General features: G+C 49.4%; 1 protein-coding gene across 10 annotated transcripts in view; it reads left to right on the top strand.

The window, feature by feature from the left end:
• lrrc7 (leucine rich repeat containing 7) overlaps nucleotides 1–21,964 on the top strand; it is an 895,132-nt gene that overhangs the window by 566,965 nt on the left and 306,203 nt on the right. For all 10 annotated transcript variants that reach the window (XM_072511053.1, XM_072511057.1, XM_072511054.1 and 7 more), the window contains one exon: nucleotides 6,517–6,591. In XM_072511053.1, coding sequence (XP_072367154.1) covers nucleotides 6,517–6,591 — 75 coding nt within the window. The remainder of the gene's footprint in view (nucleotides 1–6,516; nucleotides 6,592–21,964) is intronic.

Raw genomic sequence — 21,964 nt, 5'->3', positions numbered from 1 at the left:
TAGATTGTAAATAGTTGAGACCCCAGCACTGATTCTTATGGCACCCCTTTGGCTGCCAGTCTGAAAATGACCCATTTATCACAACTCTCTGTTTCCTATTAGTTAGCCAATCCAATTAAATGTCTGCACTGCTTCTCCACCATCTTTCTTTTCAATGTATTTTAATCCACACATATTCAAAAGGACACAAAAAACATACATAAACCAGAGAACATTCTCCACATCTTACGGTTTACAGTTTGTACAAGGTTTTCCCCCTTTTAACCTCCTCCCTCCTCAAACATGGTCGTGAACAGTCCCCACCGTGTCTCAAAGCCCTCCGCTGATCCCCTCAATTCAAACTTAATCTTCTCCAACTGGAGATGGTCATACAGGTCCCCTAGCCAGGCTGCCACCCCAGGCGCCGATGTCAACCGCCATTCCAGAAACATCCTTCACCAGGCAACTAGAGAGACAAAGGTTACCATATCGGCCCTCCTTCCCTCCATCAGCTCCGTCATTTCCGATACCCCAAGAATTAGCACCATAAGGTCCAGTCCGGCCTCTATCCCCACAATCTTTGCTAACGTCCCGAACACCCCCTCCCAATAACTCGCCAACATTTCAGAATCCCAAAACATATGTGTGTAGTTCGCTGGCCCACACTTATCACACTCGTGTGCCATCCCCTGGAAGAACCCACTCATCTTCGCCTGAGTCATGTGCACCCTGTATACCACCTTTAACTACATCAAACTCATCCTCCACACAAGAGGACATCGAATTCACCCTGCGCATCGCCTTACTCCACACTCCCCATCCTATCTCCTCCCAACTCCTCTTCCCATTTGTCCTTAATCTTCATCACTTGCGCTCTCCCCTGCTCCCCCAGCGACCCGTATATGTCCCTGATCCTACCCTCCCCTTCTACGTCCAGGAGCAGCAACCATTCCAATAAAGCATATTTTGGCAGCTTGGTATACCCCCTCCATACCTTCTGTGCAAAACCCCTCACTTGCATATACCTGAAGTTGCTTCTTTGCGGGAGCTCTATCATCTCCCGCAGCTCTTCCAGACTTGCAAACCAAACATCTTGATCTTCAAAGCCAAGATAATTTCTCATCACTATACTGATCTGATTCTGTATTAACCAAGCTATCCCACCTCATTTTCTTTTTTTGGCGTTCTGAAATGTCAAATACCCTTTAATATTCAGTTTGCAGCCTGGCCATCTTGCAACCATGTCTCTTTAATGTCTATCATGAATTTGTCCGATCAATTGATCCATCTTATTATCAGTGCTGTCTGGATTCAGATAAAAAGCGTTTAATTCTATTTTGTTTTAACCATTTTTTCCTGCACTGACCCAATTTGCTAGTAACTTTTATGTTTGTCAACCCTGATTATCAATGTCTGTATCATGATCCTACATTATTGCCTTATCCTTTGTTGTTAATGTTCTAACTTTTTCCTCACGTGAACTAAGCTCCTGTAACTTCTCAATCCATGTAGTGATCCTTTTAGTCAGTTGAAAGCTTTTCCCTCACCTCCAACAAAGTTTCCCGGTCTTCTGACCTATCTCTATTTCATGCCTTCCCTCACTGGTGCATTTGCTGAGGGCCCCCAAATCCCACTGTCTCCACAAAGTTTCATTAGGTCTGAAGTCTGGCCTTTTGTTAAAGGCTTAACGAGTTCAGTTAGCCTCAAAGTAGGCCAACAGGGTCTGTTGTGAGGCCCGTGCCCTTTGCCACGCTGCAGAAAATGGCAGAGGGTAGAAACAGAGGACAGAACTCTCATCCATGCTGCTCGGTTCAAATTTCTCTCTATCCCCCTTCCTTTCATCCTATTTGGAACAAGAAAATTCAGCCGCAGGTCTCGATCTCTTCCAAATACTCTGCTCAGTGGAATTGGGCATTTCTGAGCCAGCCATATCCTATATTTACTTGCACTGAGAATCTGAATGACTGCTGCACTTTCGTAGCCAGTCTTGGCATTAAGCGTACAGAGAGATTGGCTCCTATTTGATTTCAGAGCGAAGACTCCCACTACCTGACATCAAAACAGTCTGGGGCTCTGGCGTAGGAGTTTTATTTGAGTCTGAAGTAGACACAGATGTATATATCCTGCTGATTTCATCTAGAATCATTATTACCAGATATACCAAGCAAGTAAATTAATATTAGAGAGAAGCAGGTGCTAGGCTTTAGCCCAAAACATTATATTTATTTTGAAATACAAGATCCATAACTACATTCATAAATTATCTGTCCCAATCTACCTGGTCCCTTTCATGCACTATTCCATGAGGTTAAGATAATTCAGTGCTTCTGAAAGATTCCAAAACAGGACAGATTTATGCATATGTGAAACCTTGTTTACAAAAAAATAGAACATTACTCAGATGATGTATGCTGTCTGAGGGAATATGTAAATATTGCTATTGACAGACTCCCGTTTCAGGCATTATTCTTCCACAGTAGCTGTTGAAAGGACTGTTGTTGGCCATAATCTTGTATATCTGAATAGCAATGTGGAGCTGCTCAAATTATTTGAAATAGTCCTGATTGATGTGTATGTATGATCTTCATCCTAAAGTTTTCATTTGTACTTTAGAGAAAACACTTCTTCAGGGACACTGTCTCCAGATATTTGTTTTGGTTTTCCCTTGTTGCAAAACAGATTATAGACTATGAAACTTGTTACTAAATTCAGCACAATATTGTTGATCTATTCTATTGAATTGAATTCACATTTCTTGGATGAAGTGAAATTGTTGTAGCCATTGAGTTACATCTTTGGTCAGGTGCCCATGTGTCATGAAGTAAGTGAAGTCCACACTTCAACCACCTAATCATTTTGGAAAGAAGGGAATAAACAAAGGAGAGAAAGAGCTCAAGCCATACAATATTTCATCCTTATCCTTAGAGTAAATTTAGAACATGTTAACAGTCTGGGACTGAAAATCCGCACTGTTTTGGCAAGATGGTGCATTAGGTGTACAAAGCAACATTTTCAAGTTGGGATTTTAGGCAGTAATTATTTCTGGTGATTGTACATTCCATTTTCATTCAAATGGGTGCAATTGGGTGCGATCTTTTTCTTTATCTGTCCCTTCACCAGCAAATTAAATGAGTGGCATAAGGTGTAAGAATTCAAAACATTTCTGCCCCACCTGTAATTGTGGTTACTTATACGCACATAAGTGAGGCATAGCCTTGTCTTGATGATATCCTCTCTATGAAAATGATTCATTTAAAGATGGTCACTGATTAGACAATTTCTGCCTACTTCTCAGGATTGCCTTTAATTTAATATATTATTATTAACTTTAGACTAGCTACTGAGCTACATTTCAAACTGACAGTTTTGGAAACTTGCTGGTCACTAGAATGTTTTGACTCACCAGTTGCAGCAATGGTGAGTGTGCACCGTCGATTTTTTCCACCTAAAACGCCACGGATCCTCCACACTTAGCCTCAGAATCGGATAATCTGGCCCTTAGTCTCAGAAATGGAGAATCCAGACCAACCTTGTCTTTTATGCCACTGGATTCTTCAAAGCAGCTGGGGGAGACTCATACAGTATTAGCCAGGGTGCTATGCATCTTATATAAAACAGGCACCAATAACATTTTCAAGAACAAGAACTGAAAGTGTTGGTATAACTCAGCAGGTCAGACAATAATAATAATAACCTTGTATTGTCACAAGTATGAAGTTACTGTGAAAAGTCCCTAGTCGCCACATTCCGGCGCCTGTTCGGGTAAGCTGGTACGGGAATTGAACCCGTGCTGCTGGCCTTGCTCTGCATCACAAACCAGCTATCTAGCCCACTGAGCTAAACCAGCCCTTGGTTGGGCTGGATTCTCTGTCGGCAGGATTCTCCACTTCGCCGGCAGCGCACTCACGCCCGCGGATTTCCCGATAGTGTGGGGCAGCCACTATGACAAACCCCATTGGCCAGCTGCCGGGATGGAGGATCCCACTGCTGGGGAGGGCGCGCTGCGCCAGAAAAAGAGTCTGGCAGGAAGGAGAACCCCGCCCAACATCTACTGAGAGAACAAAATTCAACATGTTGAATGTGGAACTGGAAGACAATAACATTTTAATAGGAACTGAATAAGGGAATGGAGGTGTATGCATGCATGAGTTGTGTGTGCGTATGTGTGCCTGTGTTTGAGTGTGTGTGCAAGTTGGCCAGTTACATTTCTGATGGCACCTAAATCGTAATCGGCCTCTCCCACGGAAATGACCCAGGGCTCCCATCAGTTCTCCATACCACTAAATTCTAACGTATGTGTCAAAGTGAAATGGTGTCAGGTACACATCAATGCCAAATTGGCAGTTTAAATCAGGAAGCTGCTGAGCCCTTCAAAGTTCAAAGACAGATGCCCCATGAACCATCTCAACCTGTGTGCAGTGGTGACAGAAGTGAAACTTTCAGGTAATGGTTGGGATGTTGATTAAGCTTTGTCCTGAATGGATTTGCTAAATCTGCACCCATCCAGGCAAGTGGAAAGTATTCCATTACTCCTGACTTGTGCCTTGTAGGTGGTAAAAAGCTTTTGTCAAGTCAGGGTGAGTCATTCATTGCAGAATACTCAACTCCTGACCTTCTCCTGTAATATTTATGTGGCTGGTTCACTTAACTTTCTGGTCAATAGTGACTCGCAGGATGTTGATGGTGGGGATTCAGTGATAGTAATGCAGTTGAATGTCAAGACTCTGAAAAAGCCAATAAGTGGTGTTACTGTCACCTGCTATTTATCAGCAGGATATCCAGGATGCCGTCAGGCCCCATCCTTTGCTGTTATCCACTGCACTTAACTAATTCTTGAAAGCATGTGGAGTGCATAAAATTGTATGAAGACTGTATCTGTGATGCAGGAGACCTCAGGAGTTGGCCAATATGGATCATTCACTCGACACCTATGGCTGAAGATGGGCTGCAAATACTTCAGCCATGTCTTTTGAACTCATGTGCTGTGCTCTGTCATTGTTAAGAATGGGGGATATTCATGGTGCCTTATCCTCCTGATAGTGATTAATTACCAACTACCATTCAGGGCTTGATGTGGCAAAAATGCAGAGTTTTGGTCCTGGGATTGCTTGGCTTTCTATGGCATGTTGCTTCAGCTGTTTAGCACACAGTCCTATGTTGCAGCTTCACCTGGTTGGCACCTTACTTTTAGATGTGCCAGGTGCTACTCCTGACTTGCGTTACTACAATCCTCATTGATCTCGGGTTGGTTGCCTTACGTGATGGTAATGACAGACTAAGGATATACTGGGCCAAGAAGTTATAGATCGTGGCGGAATACAATACTGTTACTGCTCCTGATCCATAGCGTTTCATTGATTCCTTGCTTTATACTGAAAAATCTGTTCTGAATCAATCCAATTTAGTATGGTAGCAGTGTCGCATAACACAATAGAGGCTGGCTTCAATGTGAAGATGAGACTTTGTTTCCATAAGGACTGTGGGTTCATAGATTTCATAGAATTTACAGTGCAGAAGGAGGCCATTCGGCCCATCGAGTCTGCACCGGCTCTTGGAAAGAGCAACCTACCCAAGGTCCACACCTCCACCCTATCCCCATAACCCAGCAACCCCACCCAACACTATGGGCAATTTTGGACACTAAGGGCAATTTAGCATAGCCAATCCACCTAACCTGCACATCTTTGGACTGACTGGTTGGTCAGATCTAACTATACTTTCATGGGCAGCTGCATCTACAACAGCTTGTTTAGTGAAGGTTTTCCCTTCCAATAGTCCTCTCACCACAGATTTCAACCTCGGTAATGCAACTATGACCTTCCAGAATTGTCGAGCTCAGTCAGCAGTGGTGCTATTGAGTCAGTGGTGCTACTAGTGATGAACATTGATGTTCCCAACTTGGTTACATTGGAGTTTGTACCGAGTAAAATAAAGAAACAAAGTTTTATTTACAACATGATATATACAGAGCCCGGTAGATCCCCGGGTTCCTCACTGGTCGGTGTTTTATTGGCTGACCTTTTATTCAGAGGTTAATAGAGATCCCCCGCCCCTAACAGGGGAACTCGTACTCCGCAAGGACCACGGGGAAGATAATCAATCCCACCCCTTAGGCCCTGTGCGGGCTATTACAAGGAGCAGGCGGGGACAAAAGGTGGTTGCGTATGGAAGTCTTTGAAGACAGGAGCTAGGAAGAAATAATGAGGTGTGGAACTCAAGAGGATTGGAAGTGTGTGACTGAAGATGCAGCCAACAAACGTCAAGTGGAAGGTTGGGAAACTAAAAGTATGTTGGTCTTGAGGGACTGGAGGCTGCATACAGAATATTTAAACTGAAATTTCATTGTGCAGGATTATCATGCCCTGAGTTCAGTAGCATATTTGCTAGCTAAGGAACATCTTAATCAGTTTAGAAATTAAATTCTCATCATTATATTGTAATGAGGTCAGTATGTCATATGGCTGTATTGATTCTATCTAAATTCTGATCTCAGCGTAAATGGACTAATGGCTTTACATAGTTTTTCTGTTCCTTTAGCCTGAAGTCCTGGAACAGTTACAGAGCCTGAAGGAGCTGTGGATGGACAATAACTCAATACAGACATTACCTGGGGTAAGTGTCAGAATTCTATCACCTTCTGAGGTTAAAAACACTTAATTTGCATACAATTTAGTTTATTTGAGGGTGGAACAGCTTGGGGAAAACAGAAGGCATAGGAGAACAAAGAACAAAGAACAATACAGCACAGGAACAGGCCCTGCTGCCCTCCAAATCTATACTGGTCATGAAACCACCCTGGGCCAAACCCCTCAGTACTTCCGAGCTCCGTATCCCTCTATACCCATCCTATCCATGTATTTGCCGAGATGCTTTTTGAACGCATTAATGGATCTGCTTCGACAACCTCCCCAGGCAACGCGTTCCAGGCACTCACCACCCTCTGTGTAAAAAACCTGCCTAGCACATCTCCTCTAAACTTTGCCCCACGGACCTTGAACCTATGCACCCTAGTGACCGACCCCGAGAAAGGGTAATACATGGGAGATTTGGAATCGGGAAGACATGGGTGGAATGGGAAGGCATAAGAAGAAGGGGTGGGATGATATAGGGACTATATGAGAGGGATGAAAGGAATGGGATAGGTATTGGATTCGAGGCTTGGTATGGGAAGGATGAAATGGCATGGGATGGAATTGCAATAAAGATGCTCATTGCATTGCAAATGCTTCACTGGTTCTGCTGGTATTTTAATAATTCAATGATTATGTAATAAATTGTGCCCTCACACCCACCATGCTGCCAACAATCTTATCTGGAAGCCTGGTCATACATACTTTGCAATGTCTGAGGGAATTGTCTCTACGGGCAGGTTTTCCTTTGGAAGCAGGAATTGGGAGGAGGGTTCACTCACTGCCGATGCCAGGATGCTGTGAAGTGCGATTTTCATGGGTTCAGGAGACAAATCTGCCACCCAATTAGTGGCTTCTGGGGTGGGATTGGAGGAGGTACACCAAGGAAGTGAGCAATGTTTTCGCCCAAATAAGTGGTCATTATTGTAGAAGATGAAGAGAGAGCTTTTTTTTTACACAGATTTTATTACTGCTCTGTACTTTTTTTCCAAATTTACTTTCTTGTGTTAAATAAAATTGTTTCAGCACTACCGTCCCTGTTCATACCAGTTTGCAATTGGTCAGCTTCAGAAAGCTCCTAATAGCTGTCGAACCCCATGAATATCTCAGGACGTTAGACGGTGAGCTGGGCGAATGGCTTCACTTTCCCGCTCTTCCCTCCGCCCTTGCAAATATTGTCAGAGTTGGGAACAAAGGCAGCAACCATTTAAAAAAAAGTTAATTTACAGGATGTACGTTGGTGGTTAGACCAGCATGTATTGCCCATCCCTAGTTGCCCTTCACAAGATGGTGGTGAGCTGCCTTCTTGAATCACTGCAGCCCTTGATGTGTAGGTACATCCACTGTGCTGTTAGGGAGGGCGTTCCAGGATTTTGTCCCAGCAACAGTGAAGGAACGACGATATATTTCCAAGTCAGGGTGGTCAGTGACCTGGAGGGGAACCTCCAGATGGTGGGGTTCCCAGGTATCTGCTGCTCTGTCCTTCTAGATGGTAGTGGTTGTGGATTTGGAAGGTGCTGTCTAAGGAATCTTGGTGAGTTACTGCAGTACATCTTGTAGATGGTACACATGGCTACCACTGTTCGTCAGTGGTTTGAATGTCTGTGGAAAGGGGAGCAATCAAGCGGGCTGCTTTGTCCTGGATGGTGTCAGGCTTCTTGAGTGTTGTTGGAGCTGCATTCGTCCAGGCAACTGGAGAGTATTCCATTACACTCCTAACTTGTTCCTTGTAGATGGTGGACAGGCTTTGGGAATCAGGAGGTGAGTTACTTGCTGTAGGATTCCTAGCCTTTGACCTGCCCTGGTAGCCACTGTATTAATATGGCTCGTCCATTTCAGTTGCTGATCAATGGTAACCCCCAGGATGTTGATTATGGGAGACTCAGCGATGGGAATGCCATTGAATGTCAAGGGGTGATGGTGAGATCCTCTCTTGTAGGAGATGGTCATTGCCTGGCACATTTGTGGCGCGGATGTAACTTGCCACTTGTCAGCCCAAGCCTGGATATTGTCCAGGCCTTGCTGCATTTGGACATGGACTGCTTCATTATCTGAGGAGTCGCGAATGGTGCTGAACATTGTGCAGTCTTCCGCAAACATCCTCATTTCTGACCTTATGATGGAAAGCAGGTCATTGATGAAGCAGCTGAAGATTGTTGGGCCTAGGTCACTACCCTGAGGAACTCCCCTCTTTATTGAATCCCAATTTGTGAGGGGCAAATCCAGCCCCATGTTCCAGATTATTACAAACCCAGCTGATGTTACTATCGGACAAGTCAGTTCCCAGGATGGTGTCATGATATGCACTCATGCACATAATGAGATACAGACAGGCAGTGATAGACACCCAGTACAGCCAATCAACACACAGGACAGAACACAACCAATCACCAGGCAGAACACTAGAAGGTGGTTTCCCACTATAAAACACACGAGGCATCAGCACTCTGCCTCTTTCCACTGGTGACAACTGGAGTGAGAGTCAGGGTGTACAAATCATTCAACACCTTCTACACGTGGATCAGAGCTAGTCTGGTCTGGTTAGTTATAGTAAGCACGCTTAGATTAGTTAGTAGAGTGTCAAACCCACAGCGAACTGTGTGCACTGCTTAGCAAGTTCAATAAAGCGTACTGAACCAACATCAAAGTTTGGAGTCTGCTTTCAAGTACAACTGCATCCGGCTGCAGTCCGTGTTACCCCTGGGTGATGAACACGACAGATGGAACCTGGATTGATAGAACCTGGGGGGACTCTCCGTTTGCTGATGCCGAATTCGCAAAACGCGATTGGGCGGAGAATAGGTTCTGACACCAAAATCGCGGGGCCCGCCGATTTGACACCAAATCCCGATTCTCCGTCACCTCGACAGCAGCGTCAATGCGTATCGGAACACTCGTAGAGTAAACACCTTTTGCATATCATTAGCCGGCCCAACCCGGTATTCTCTGCCGCCTCCGCGATTCTCTTCCTCCGGTGAGCCGGATTCCCGACGACGCGGTTCACTTGTGAAACCAGCATCATGGCTGGTGAAGGAGAGAGAGAGAGGAGGTAGGACGCAGAAAGGAGCGACAGTGGGCAACCAGGTCGGACACTGGCCGGGCTAGCTGGAATGGGGGGGGGGGGCTGCCAGGGCCGGGGGATGGGTGACGGGGAATAGGCCGAGTGGTCGGGGTGACCATCCCACGGGACTGTGGCGGTGTCCAGGCACGACTGCCATTACCGGTGGCATACTGCTGCGTGCCCACTGACCACCCACCTTGCCCTCTGGATCTGATGAGTGACACCGGCCGTATGAGTGCCCCCACCCCCGCACCCCACCCACCACCACACCCCCTCCACCCTGGCTGCCATCCACCAGCGGCCCACCCAGGGTACACCCACAGTAGCCCCCACAGGGAGAACGGTGCATACCCCTGCCAGAGGTCCCTATGGAGCCGGCCTTAGACAGGGCTAGGGGTGCAGGAATGGGGGGGGGGGAACGACATGTGGCGGCAGAGTCCACGGTGCCAACCAGGGCCACCATATAGCCCAGTGGACCTGATTGGGCACGGGGGTACGCACCATGCTAGCATGTCGGCCTTTCAACCCCTGCAGACAATGGGTATTGGAATTCAACCAGCAATGGTGGCCTTTCTGATACTTGTCGAATGCCCTGGGGGATGCACTGCGGCTGCACTAGCGGACACTGTTCGAGGAGGAGGAAGCTGCAGCAGTGGAGCGGGCAGCAACGGAGTGTGCCACAGAAGGACAGCTGGCAGCCGCCCAGGTTGGAGAGCCGGCCGCTCAATAGGCCAAGGAGGAGGAGGTGCCAAGGAGGCGCCGCATGAGTCCTTGCGTGTACTGGCACCACCTGTCATTCGAGGACCTGCAGGACCGGGCATACCGTCGAAGACTCTGGCCGCACGGAGAGACAGTGTGAACTATCTGCCAGATGATGGCACACCTGGCAACGTGGTGGTATGGGGGAGGACACCCAATCCCAGTGGCCGTTAAGGTGATGGTCGCCCTGAACCTTTATGCGATGGGGTCTTTCCAGGCGCCGAGTGGGGACCTGTCCGGGATCTCACAGACCTCGGTGCACAGATGCATCCATGCCATCATGGAGGCGCTATATGCCCAGGTGGCTCAATACATCCACCTTCAAAGTGGACCAACCCACCAGGATGCCCAGGCCGCAGGGTTCGCTGCCATCGCCAGGATGCCCTGGGTCCAGGGGGTCATCGAGGGTATGCATATTGCCCTACGAGGACCTGCAGATGACAAACCGAAAGGGGTTCCACTCGATGATCATGCAGCTGATGTGTGACCATCTGATGCGCATCAGGCGCATCATGCACATCTGCGCCTGATACCCGTGCAGTGTGCACCCCAACCCCCGGCCTGCAACCCACTCCGAGATATATACCTGCGGCACTATGGGGTGCGGGCCCTAGTTTAGCAATAACATTGGATATGGTCCATGGGATGGAGGATGATGTCAACCCACGCTGCTATGAGTTCTGGTGCTCCACATTGTTTGCCAACGTCTGACACTGCCACCATTCACGTGGGTGATCCCTGCATGCAAGCTGGCCATTCCATTACACAGTCCCATCGAGTCCCTGGGGTGGCAAAGTTGGGGACAGTGGGATGGTGGTGGAACACCGGAGCAGTGAGCGCTGGCTGAACTGTAGTCCCTGAGCCAAGCCCACCCCAAATGTCTGTCCATTCCCCCCATCTCCCTGCATCCCCTCTGCAGCCAGCCAGCCCAGCCCACACCCCATATCCTTCTGACAGAGCACCGAGGCAGGTTGTAACATTATGCACAGGTATTTAATGTGAAAACATATATACAGATTTGTGCCCTAGCCTCTATCGCTAAACTGTGTCCTGCAGCCGTGCTAACTTAACTGGTGTCTACATTTTTGGCCTTACGGGCCTTAATGCTACGTCTAGGTGGCTCCCCAGATGGTACATCAGGAGTGGAGGACAGCACGGTAGCACAGTGGTTAGCACTGTGGCTTCACAGCACCAGAGTCCCAGGTTTGATTCCCTGCTGGGTCACTGTCTCTGCGGAGTCAGCACGTTCTCCCCCTGTCTGCGTGGGTTTCCTCCGGGTGCTCCGGTTTCCTCCCACAGTCCAAAGACGTGCAGATTAGGTGGATTGGCCATGATAAATTGCCCTTACTGACCAAAAAAGATTAGATGGGGTTATTGGGTTATGGGGATAGGGGGGAAGTGAGGGCTTAAATGGGTCGGTGCAGACTCGATGGGCCGAATGGCCTCCTGTATGCACTGCATGTTCTATGTTCTGTGTTCCGGCCCTGTGACCTGGGTCCCCGTTAACGGGTGTCTTCTGGGGTAAGCAGGCCTGGATGCGCTGGCTGCTGCTCTGGTGTCCCAAGTGGTGTGGTGCTGTTCCGCCCACTGCCCACCAGATGTGCCAGGGACAAGAGTAGGGGGGTGGGGAGGAGTCCGAGGTGCTGCAATGTTCCGGCACCTCTCCTGCGGGAGCCACCGGCACGGACCCCATCATCTCCTCATCCTTCTGGGTGCCCGATGGCCCCTGGACTACTCCATGGGAAGTGGGTTTAAGTGGAGCTAACCCCTGAGGCTCCCTTGCCACCTGGCACTGCCAGTCCTAGAGGATCACTGCTGTCTTGAACAGGGTCAGCATGCTCGTGGCCATGGAGCACAGGGAGTCGACCATCTCCGCCTGGGACTGCGCCACATCACCCATGGCCTGTGCCACCACCTTCTGGTCTGTGCCACATCATCCAATGACTGCGCCATTTCCCTCTGGGACTGGGCCACCTCCCTCTGTGACTACACCACTTTGGCCAGCGCCTGGGCAATGCCGCTGACACTCAGCCATGGCCCGCTGTGACTGGGCCACGCTCAGGAGCGCCGCTGTAACCTCCAGGTGGCTCTGGCAATGGTTGCCTGTGAGAAGGCAGCCCTGTCCTGGGCCTCGGGCATCGCTTGCAAAGAATGCCCCAGGCCTTGGACATGCTGATCCATGGCCGAAACCCTCGCCCACAAGGCCCCCACCGCGGACGCTACCCATGTGGAGTTGACCTGGGTGGCATGCATGGCCGGCACCACCTCCGGCCCCCTGCATGCGGTTGGACTCCTCCACCTGCGCCTGCAGGTGCAACCCCTCCTGCAGTAACTGGCTCTGCGACTGCATCTCAATGCTCAATGGGACTGTCCGATCAAGAAGCCCTGGACGGCAGCTAGTTCCTGGGGTCGGCCTGATCTATGACCTTCTGCTCTCTTGGGACTTTTTACCTCCACGTGCTGTACTGAAGCATGTGTGTGGTGCGCACCAGTGAGTACTCCAGGAGCCTCTTCACTTAAGTGCCCAACCAAGGTGAGTCTTCTGGAATGGTGGAGGCTGTTGGAGACAGCTGTGATGGGAAATCTGTCTCATCCTCGCACTCAAGCTCCACGGTGTGCTGGGTCTCGGGTAGATGGCTCGCGTCCATGTTATCATCGCTGGTCGGCACCTGGAGCTCTGGCTGTGGCTGTGACTGGGGCATGGGACACCAGAAGGGCCCGCCCCATCACCAGCAGATCCTGCAAGACAAGACACATGATTAGGCCGGGGGTGAGTGGGGGTGGTGGGGGTGTGTTGGCGAGGGGAAATTGGGCGGTGGTATTGGTGGAGCGGGGGTGTTGGGGTGATGTTGGGGCGAGGCTGGTGTGAGGGGGGTGAGGGTGGTGTGGTGATGGTGGTGGTGGGGAGGTGACACACATGCCATGGGGAACTGCAACTCAGCAGGGTTTCACTTCCTCGCCCAATGTCGACCTCCACCCCGGCAACTGCCTTTCCTCGGGCCCGCCGACCATGTCCACGGCCCACTACTCTGCAGCGGTGAGGGACCGCAGGTCTGGCAGTTCTCCTCCAGTCTTCTCGCGCTCCCAATGGTTATGGGTGGCCTTTTCCCGGGGGGGCGGGAAAAACAGAAAACGCAGTGTTAACAGTCTGATGCATGCAGCCCAGGGGGTGGGTAGTTGGTGACTTGAGTTGCCAGGGCACCAGGTCACCAGGTCGGAATGGATGGCAGCATGTGGTGCATGGTGGGGGTCTGGCTGCCTCCTGGTGGGGGTTGGAGGGGTGGGGTTATGGGTGTGTGGGATGGGGGTTGGTGCCAGTGCTACCTACTTACCCTGGCCATCCTAAGGAGGTCAAGCAGTTTTTTCTAGCATTGCTGGCCGGTCCAGACAGTGTTGCCCACGGCGCTCATGTCCTCTGCCACCTGCACCCAGGCACGATGAACAGCGGCTGGCATACCCCCCCCCCCCCCCCACCCCCCCCCCCCCCCCCCCCCCCCCCCCACCCCGCTGCTAGCCACACTGTGAGCCAACTGGTCTCACTGGAATTCTGTCTTTAACACGAGGGCTTCCAATTTCTGCTGTCAAAGTACATGCCTTGGAATCTTCTCGCTAACAATGTTTTCTTTTGTATACCTTCACCGAGGATCCACTTTGACGTTTCAACCTCCCCTTTCAAAATCCCCTTATCACAAAAAATACAAGATTTAACCTTTAAACTTCAAACCTAACAAGAACAGCTTACATGTATCCTTTAACCATAACACACGACTTCCCACAAGATTACCACATGCTTTCAAGCTTCAAGACAACCCCCCAGGTACCCAGACATGCCAACAGAGCACCACCACTTCGCAGGCTGTATTAAGATGCCACAAACCTTCAGATCACCTCGGATATCTACCTTCATGTAAGCCTCGTTCCTCCCCCCCCCCCCCCCCCCCCACCCCCCCTGGCCCCAGGTCTGCACCTTCCAGCCCCATCTTTAACTGGGCGCTTCTCTCTCTGCTCTTGACTTCATGAAACAGAATACTTTTACCAGATTTGGTTATTTGTTCCTTCAGCCTCCCGGAACTCGCTTCTGTCCCATTCCCTGGTTTCCAGGACTTTCTGTTCTTCAGCTTTCAGGACTTGCTTTCTGTACCTCTGTATTGACCTGCCTATCCTGGCAGTGCCTGTGGAATGCTCCTTGCCTCGGGATGACTTGGTTCCAAACTGAAACTCAAGTGCTTCTGTTTTTCAGTGTGGGCCTCCGGTGGCTAAGTAACAACTTAGTTTCTTTTAAATCCAGTTTGCTTTTGGGGTCATAAAAGCTTAATTCCAATGCAGGCATCGAAACTGGGCCACAGGCTTGCAGGTATATTTTTTTAGCATGGAGCTAAACTGAAGTTTTGACCCTTTCTTAGCACACAAATACAAAAACACAAAAATGAGCTTATACCTTATTGCTAACACACACAATTCAAATATAAATTACTTAAACTATCTCTATTTCCTAACAAGATCGACATGAAATCATTTACAAATCTTTTGGAAGGACATCTGCATCCAGCCTGCTCCAAAGGATTAGAATTACAGTCGGGGCAATGTTTTTGCCTCTACCTCCTTCCAGTCTAAGGATCATCTCAACATTAAGTCAAGCCGCCATCCACAGATCAATTCAACAAGTGTCTGATGCATTGATCAGCATACCCAGCTATTTAATTTCCTTTGTTACTGATGAGGAGCCAGGATCAGATGTACAATGTGTCTCTTGGAAACAGTTCATGGCATACATGCATGAGACATAAACCTATTAAATGGTACTAATGGCATTTCTTCTGCTCCCAAATTTTACACTAATTATTGAACCTACCTGCTACTTCCAAGTTGTTTTATTGCAGTACCAACAGAAAATGCTGGAAAAGCTCGGCAGGTCGACTAGCATCTGTGGAGAGTTAGCGTTTTGAGTCCATTGATTCTTCTTCAGAGCTAAAGAGAGGGAGAAATGGGATGGATTATATACTGTATAAGAGGGGGTGGAGCAGCTGGAACAGAGTAGAAGGTGAGTGATTGGTGGGATCTAGGAAAGATTGTGTAATGATGCACTTTCAAAGACTTCATTAGTGAACAACAAAGAATTTATTGAACAAGGATCTACAAGAGCAGCAGTATGTTTGCTGCTAGTTCTGGAATGCCACCACCTGAGAAAACACCTCACCCTGGGGTGAATTTCTATTCTGAGTCCCAATTGATCTCCCAAGTCAAGTGACCCTTACTCTGCTGTGTTGCCCTTAAATTGACAGTCATCACAGATTATAACAAAGATTGGCGGAGCACAAGACAGAGGAAGTGCCAATGGCAGTGTGAAGGGCTAAAGAAGGTGCTGATAAAGGTAAGATAGCAGAATGTATCAATGGGTGAAAGTAAAACTAAAGAACAAATGACAGTTGATCCAGTGGGGGAGGGGGGGTTTGTTGGAACAAAGCTGTTTTGTATAAAATAAAAAAGGTGGTCAAGATGGAGGAGAAGGGCCACTGTCTGAAGTTGTTGAACTGAATGTTGAGTTCAGAAGGCTGTAACATGCCGAAACGGAAGATAAGGTGTTCTTCCTCCAGTTTGCTTTAGGCTTCACTGGAGTATTGCAGCAGGCCAAGGATGGATATGTGGGCATGAGAGCAAGATCGTGAGTTAAAATAGCAAGCGACAGGAAAGTTGGGGGTTATGTTTGCAGATTGAGTGGAGGTGTTCCGCAAAGCGATCACCTAGTTTGCGTTTCGTCTCCCCAATGTAGAGGAAACCGCATTGGGAGCAATATATACAGTAGACTAAATTGAAGGAGGTGCAAGTGAAATGCTGCTTAACCTGAAAGGAGTGTTCGGGGCCTTGAATGGTGACGAAGGAGGAGCTAAAGCGGAAGGTGTTGAACCTTCTGTGGTTGCAAGGGATGTTGCCATGGGAATGGAATGAGGAGTTGAAGGTGATGGAGGAGTGGACCAGGGTATCACGGAGGGAGTAATCCCTGCAGAATGCACATGGGGGGGGGCGGGGGGGGGGGGGGGGGGGGGGGGGGGGGGGGGAGGACCTTATCATGCTTCTTGAAGGTATTGCAGTGCTATTTTCTGGGAAAGGTGCACTGGAATTCTGAATATGGCAATTCATCATAGACTCAGCTCATGCAACATCACATCAATCTTTTTACCCTTAAGACAATTTGTGTACTAACTTGACACTTGAGTGCAAACTTGCTATCCTGTCTTGATATATATTTTGTCTGACACTGACTTTTAGCCCCTCTAATCGTTATAAAGACCTTTTAAAATTTACATGGTTCACGCAGTCTTTATAAAAGCTATTCAAAAATGATCTTCATCAGTACAGCCTTAAATTTTATATTCTCATGTATGTGGCCTTTTACCTTGAAGTGACCACACTTATTTCCACAGTGAAATTGGGCTTTCTCTGCCTCCCAAAGAAAGAGCTCTGAGCGGCGCATGGAATATGGGGCAGAAGGTGCAATTTAATGGGAAAATTTCTAAGTGCCATTTTGGGTGTTTCTCGACGACCATGTTGGCGAGATCGCAGCCCGTATTCAACAGCACTTAATGCCAAAAATGAGCCTCCACAAGCTTCTCGCCATTACTGGCTACCTCGGCGTCTGATTCGTGAAACTCACGCCTCAGTGTCTCGTCACTAATAAGGGGGAGCTGCTATTAAACGCTCTCTCACCACTCACTCCCAGTCAACACACAAGCATGGCAGCATGCAGACCTGCTCCTCGCTTTGGTGATATCGACCTGACCAGGCCTCTTGGTGCTGTTGACATCTTGTTGCCCCGAGAGGCTAGGAGGATCAGCAGCAGGGTCATCAAAACCGCCTGGGAGGCAGTGGCACCGGTTGTCATTGAGGGTAAAATGACAAGAAGGACCTACGCCCAAAGTCGGAAGAAGACCAATGATCTCCACTGAGCTGCAAGGGTAAGTTACCACCTCTTCCCTGGCACTTGTTCCACCTGCCACCTCTCAAATTTCCAACACCCCCCTCCCCAAACCACTGGCTGATACCTCGCATCCTCGCCACATCTGGGGCGAGATTCTCCGACCCCCGCCGGGTCGAAGAATCGCCGGGGGCTGGCGTGAATCCCGCCCCCGCCAGTTGCCGAAGTCTCCGGCACCGGATATTCAGCGGGGGCGGGAATCGCGTCGCGCCGATTGGCAGGCCCCCCTGCGCGATTCTCCGGCCCGGTTGGGCCGAAGTCCCACCGCTAAAATGCCTGTCCCGCCGGCGTAAATTAAACCACCTACCTTACCGGCGGGACAAGGCGGCGCGGGCGGGCACCGGGGTCCTGGCGGGGGGTGCGGGGCGATCTGGCCCCGGCGGGTGCTCCTATGGTGGCCTGGCCCGCGATCGGGGCCCACCGATCCGCGGGCGGGCCTGTGCCGTGGGGGCACTCTTTCCCTTCTGCCTCCGCTATGGTCTCCACCATGGCGGAGGCAGAAGAGACTCCCTCCACTGCGCATGCGTGGGAAGCTGTCAGCGGCTGCTGACGCTCCCGCGCATGCGCCGCCCGGAGATGTCATTTCTGCGCCAGCTTGCGGGGCACCAAAGGCCTTTTCCGCCAGCTGGCGGGGCGGAAATTCATCCGGCGCCGACCTAGCCCCACAAGGTTGGGGCTCGGCCCCCAAAGATGCGGAGCATTCCGCACCTTTGGGGCGGCGCGATGCCCATCTGATTTGCGCCATTTTGGACATCTCGCCGTTTCCGGAAAATTTCGCCCCGCAGATCTTCGTGCTTGCTCCTCATAACCCACTGGCATCCACCAGCACAACCACTTCATGTCCAGGTGTGGTGCCTACACACGCCACCTGCTATAGACCCTCCTGATACATCAAGCGTGCAGCTCAATGCCTTCTCTTTGTACCTGCAATAACAGATAGCCCATAATAAGCGTGAACGGGTCAAGAAGTGGGTTGGGGTGAGTACCAGAGATTCGAGTCATCACCAACTTTGAGGAATGTCATGATATGCAGACATGCAGATAATGATATACAGACAGGCACAGACAGGCAGCTAATGAACACGGAGAACAGAACATGGCCAAGGAGCAGGCAGGACATTCAGGGGCAGTATCTCACTATAAAAGGCACGAGGCACTCACACTCCACCTCTTTCCACTGATGAACATCTACAGAGTGAGTCAGGGTGTATGTACAGTATTATACCTCCAGCACGTGGCTAAGAGCTAGTCTGGTTCAGTCAGATAGAGTAACCACACTTAGGTTAGCAGAGAGTCGAATTCATAGAGAACTGTGCTAACTGTGCTACTGGTTCAATAAATCAGATTGAACTAACTTCAAGGTCTGGAGTATCTTTTGGTTAAAGCTGCATCCAGTTGCAGCCTGTGTTATCCCAGAGTACACAACACGACATGCTACCAGGAGACTGCTTAATTTAGATGGTTTATCTCAGTCCGTTCCGTGACGACCAGCGAATGGATCCCGGCACCATGGAGAAGATTCAGATTCCTCACCAGCTCAGGACCTCCGGCAATCTCAGTGTCAACTGACGGACATTCAAGCAAAGGTTTCTGCTGTACATCGAAGCTTCAGACCTCGTGGGTGTGTCTGATGCAAGGAAGATCACACTTCTCCTCTCAACAGCGGGTGATCAAGCCATCGAACTCTTCAACTCTTTTCCCTTCACCGAAGGCCAGGACAAGACAAAGTTTCAGACTATCCTGGACAAGTTTGTCAGTCACTGTGAAGTGGACACCAATGAAATCTTCGAGCGCTACGTATTCAAACAACGTCTACAAGGTAAAGATGAATCTTTCAACTCCTTCTTAAATAACCTCCGCCTGATAGCGCTGTCCTGCAACTTTGGTGATATTGCTGACTTCATCAGAGACCAAATCATTTTTGGAGTTCACTCTGATCCTTTGAGAGAGTAGCTACTGAAAATCAAGCATATGATCCTGCCAGTCGCGATTGAAACATGCACAGTGCATGAGCACGCCAGAAATTGCTATGCCCAGTACAAATCGGCTGAAAATGAGAAACTTGCCTCCCACGAGGCAGAGAGTGTGCAGGCCATCTCCTGTATGCAGCGCCTCAACATTGATGAAAACGGCCATTTTGCGCGCTTTTCCCGGGGCCCCATGCATGCGTGATGTGAATGGGATAATGAAGCAGCCGACACCCGCACTGCGCATGTGCGGCGACGCGTGGAGCGTCAGGATGCCGACGTCATGACGTGCTCGAACTGTGGCAACGCCCACTTAAAGAAACACTGCCCTGCAAGAGGCAGGCAATGTTTAAACTACGGGAAGCCTGGACACTATGCAGCCTTGTGCAGGTCTGCACCACCAGTCAGGGGCCAGCGCTCCCAATTCCGACGACGGCGCGTTCAGAGTGTGCAACAACGATTTCAGGATTCTGATCCTGGCAGCACAATGGATCCAGAGGAAGAATGCCTGGACTCCGCCTACCGAGTAGGCATCATTATCAAATGTGAATATGCCACATCCAACTCATCACAAATTCAATCCATCCTCGTTGTGGATTCTGCGGACGAATGGCATGCGGTGTTGTAGGTCAACCACTGCTCCATCCAGTTCAAGCTGGACACAGGTGCTTCTGCCAACCTCCTCTCACTGGCAGATTTCAAACGCATGAAAAAGCCTCCCAAGGTCCTTCCAGCAGCCTGCAGGTTCCTGGACTACAACGGAAATGCCATCACGGCACTGGGATCTTGCCATCTACTCGTCTCCAACCGGAGCACCCATGCACGGTTACGTTTTGAAATTGTCAAGCCAGACAGGGCATCCCTACTTGGCGCGCATGCCTGCAAGCAGCTGAACCTCGTGCAACGGATTTACACAATGACATCCTCAAATGTGGATCTTCAGGCCGGCATTGACGACATCCTCGCTCAGTATCCGGATGTGTTCGACGGGATGGGCACGCTGCCATATTGATACAAGATTCTGCTATGACCTGATGCCAAGCCAGTGGTCCACGCACCACGCCGGGTCCCACCTCCGCTGAGAGAGCGCCTGAAGGCACAGCTCAAGGATCTTCAGCAACAGGGCATTATTTCCAAGGTAACCGGACCGACTGACTGGGTCAGCTCGATGTGTTAGAAAGCCTTCGGGAGACCTGCACATCTGCATTGATCCCAAGGATCTCAATAAGAATATAATGCGTGAACACTACCCCATCCCGAAGCGGGAGGAACTCACCAGTGAGATGACACACGCATGTTTTTTCATCAAGTTAGATGCATCACATGGATTTTGGCAAAGTCCAGCTGGATGAGTCCAGCAGAGGCTCTGCACCTTCAACACACCGTTTGGCAGATACTGCTATAATCGCATGCTGTTTGACATTGTCTCGACATCGGAGATCTTCCATTGCATCATGGAGCAGATGATGGAGGGCATTGAAGGGGTTCGTGTGTACGTGGACAACATCATATCATATGGTCCACAACCCCTGAAGAGCATGTTTCCCGTCTCCAGTAGGTATTCCGTCGTGTCCATGCCAATGGCCTGAAGCTGAACAGGTCCAAATGTTGCTTTGGAATGTCGACACTCAAGCTCCTAGGTGACCAGATCTCTCAGCAGGACATGTGCCAGGACACAGACAAGGTCAAGGCCATCGAAGCCATGAAAGTCCCTGAAGACAAGAAGGCGGTGCTGCGCTTCCTGGGCATGGTCAATTTTCTGGGCAAGTTCATCCCAAACCTGGCCTCACACACACTACGAAACCTGGTAAAGTCCACTGCCTTTGAGTGGAAGGCAACACACCAGGCAGAGTGGTTGGAGCTGAAAGCCAAGCTCACCACTACACCAGTCTTGCCATTTTTCGACCCAGATAGGGAGACGAAGACAGATGCGAACCAGGATGGCATCGGTGCGGTGCTCCTTCAACGCGAAGACACTTCATCCTGGGCACTGGTAGCCTATGCATCGAGACCCATGATGCCCACCGAAACAAGGTATGCGCAAATAGAGAAGGAATGCCTGGGTCTTCTGTTATGGGTCAGGGTTTAGAGAATCCCAAGGTGTATCATGGAGTTCACCTGACGCACAACTTTTAATAGATTGTGGTATGGGGAGCACACGGCCCACTCTACAGGTGTGGTACAGCAGAAAATGGACAAGTATTTTTTTAAACAAAACAATGTTTATTCTATGAACGCAAGTTAACCTTTTTTAAAACAAACAGTGAACATCTAAGCAACCATTAATTCAAATGCAACGCCAAAGACTACAACACTAAGTAACCCTGTAAGCTGTCCTTTTAACATCCAAAAGACGTAACAAACCTTCAAACAGGAGCACATTAGGTTTACATTCAATACTGAGACCTTTTACAATTCTGCGTTCACCAAATGATCTATAGATAGTCTTTGGAAGGCAGAGATCAACAGTACAGCTCTTTGTTTTAACTTCAGATACAGCCCACTGAAAAACACAGACACACCCAAGCTTTTTCTCAAACTGAAACTAAAAAGCAGAAGTAGAGCTCAACTCCACCCACACTCTGACATCACTCCA

This window comes from Scyliorhinus torazame, chromosome 7 (assembly GCF_047496885.1).
Source record: "Scyliorhinus torazame isolate Kashiwa2021f chromosome 7, sScyTor2.1, whole genome shotgun sequence".
Classification (NCBI taxonomy): domain Eukaryota; kingdom Metazoa; phylum Chordata; class Chondrichthyes; order Carcharhiniformes; family Scyliorhinidae; genus Scyliorhinus; species Scyliorhinus torazame.
This window is presented reverse-complemented; position numbering and strand designations above follow the sequence as displayed.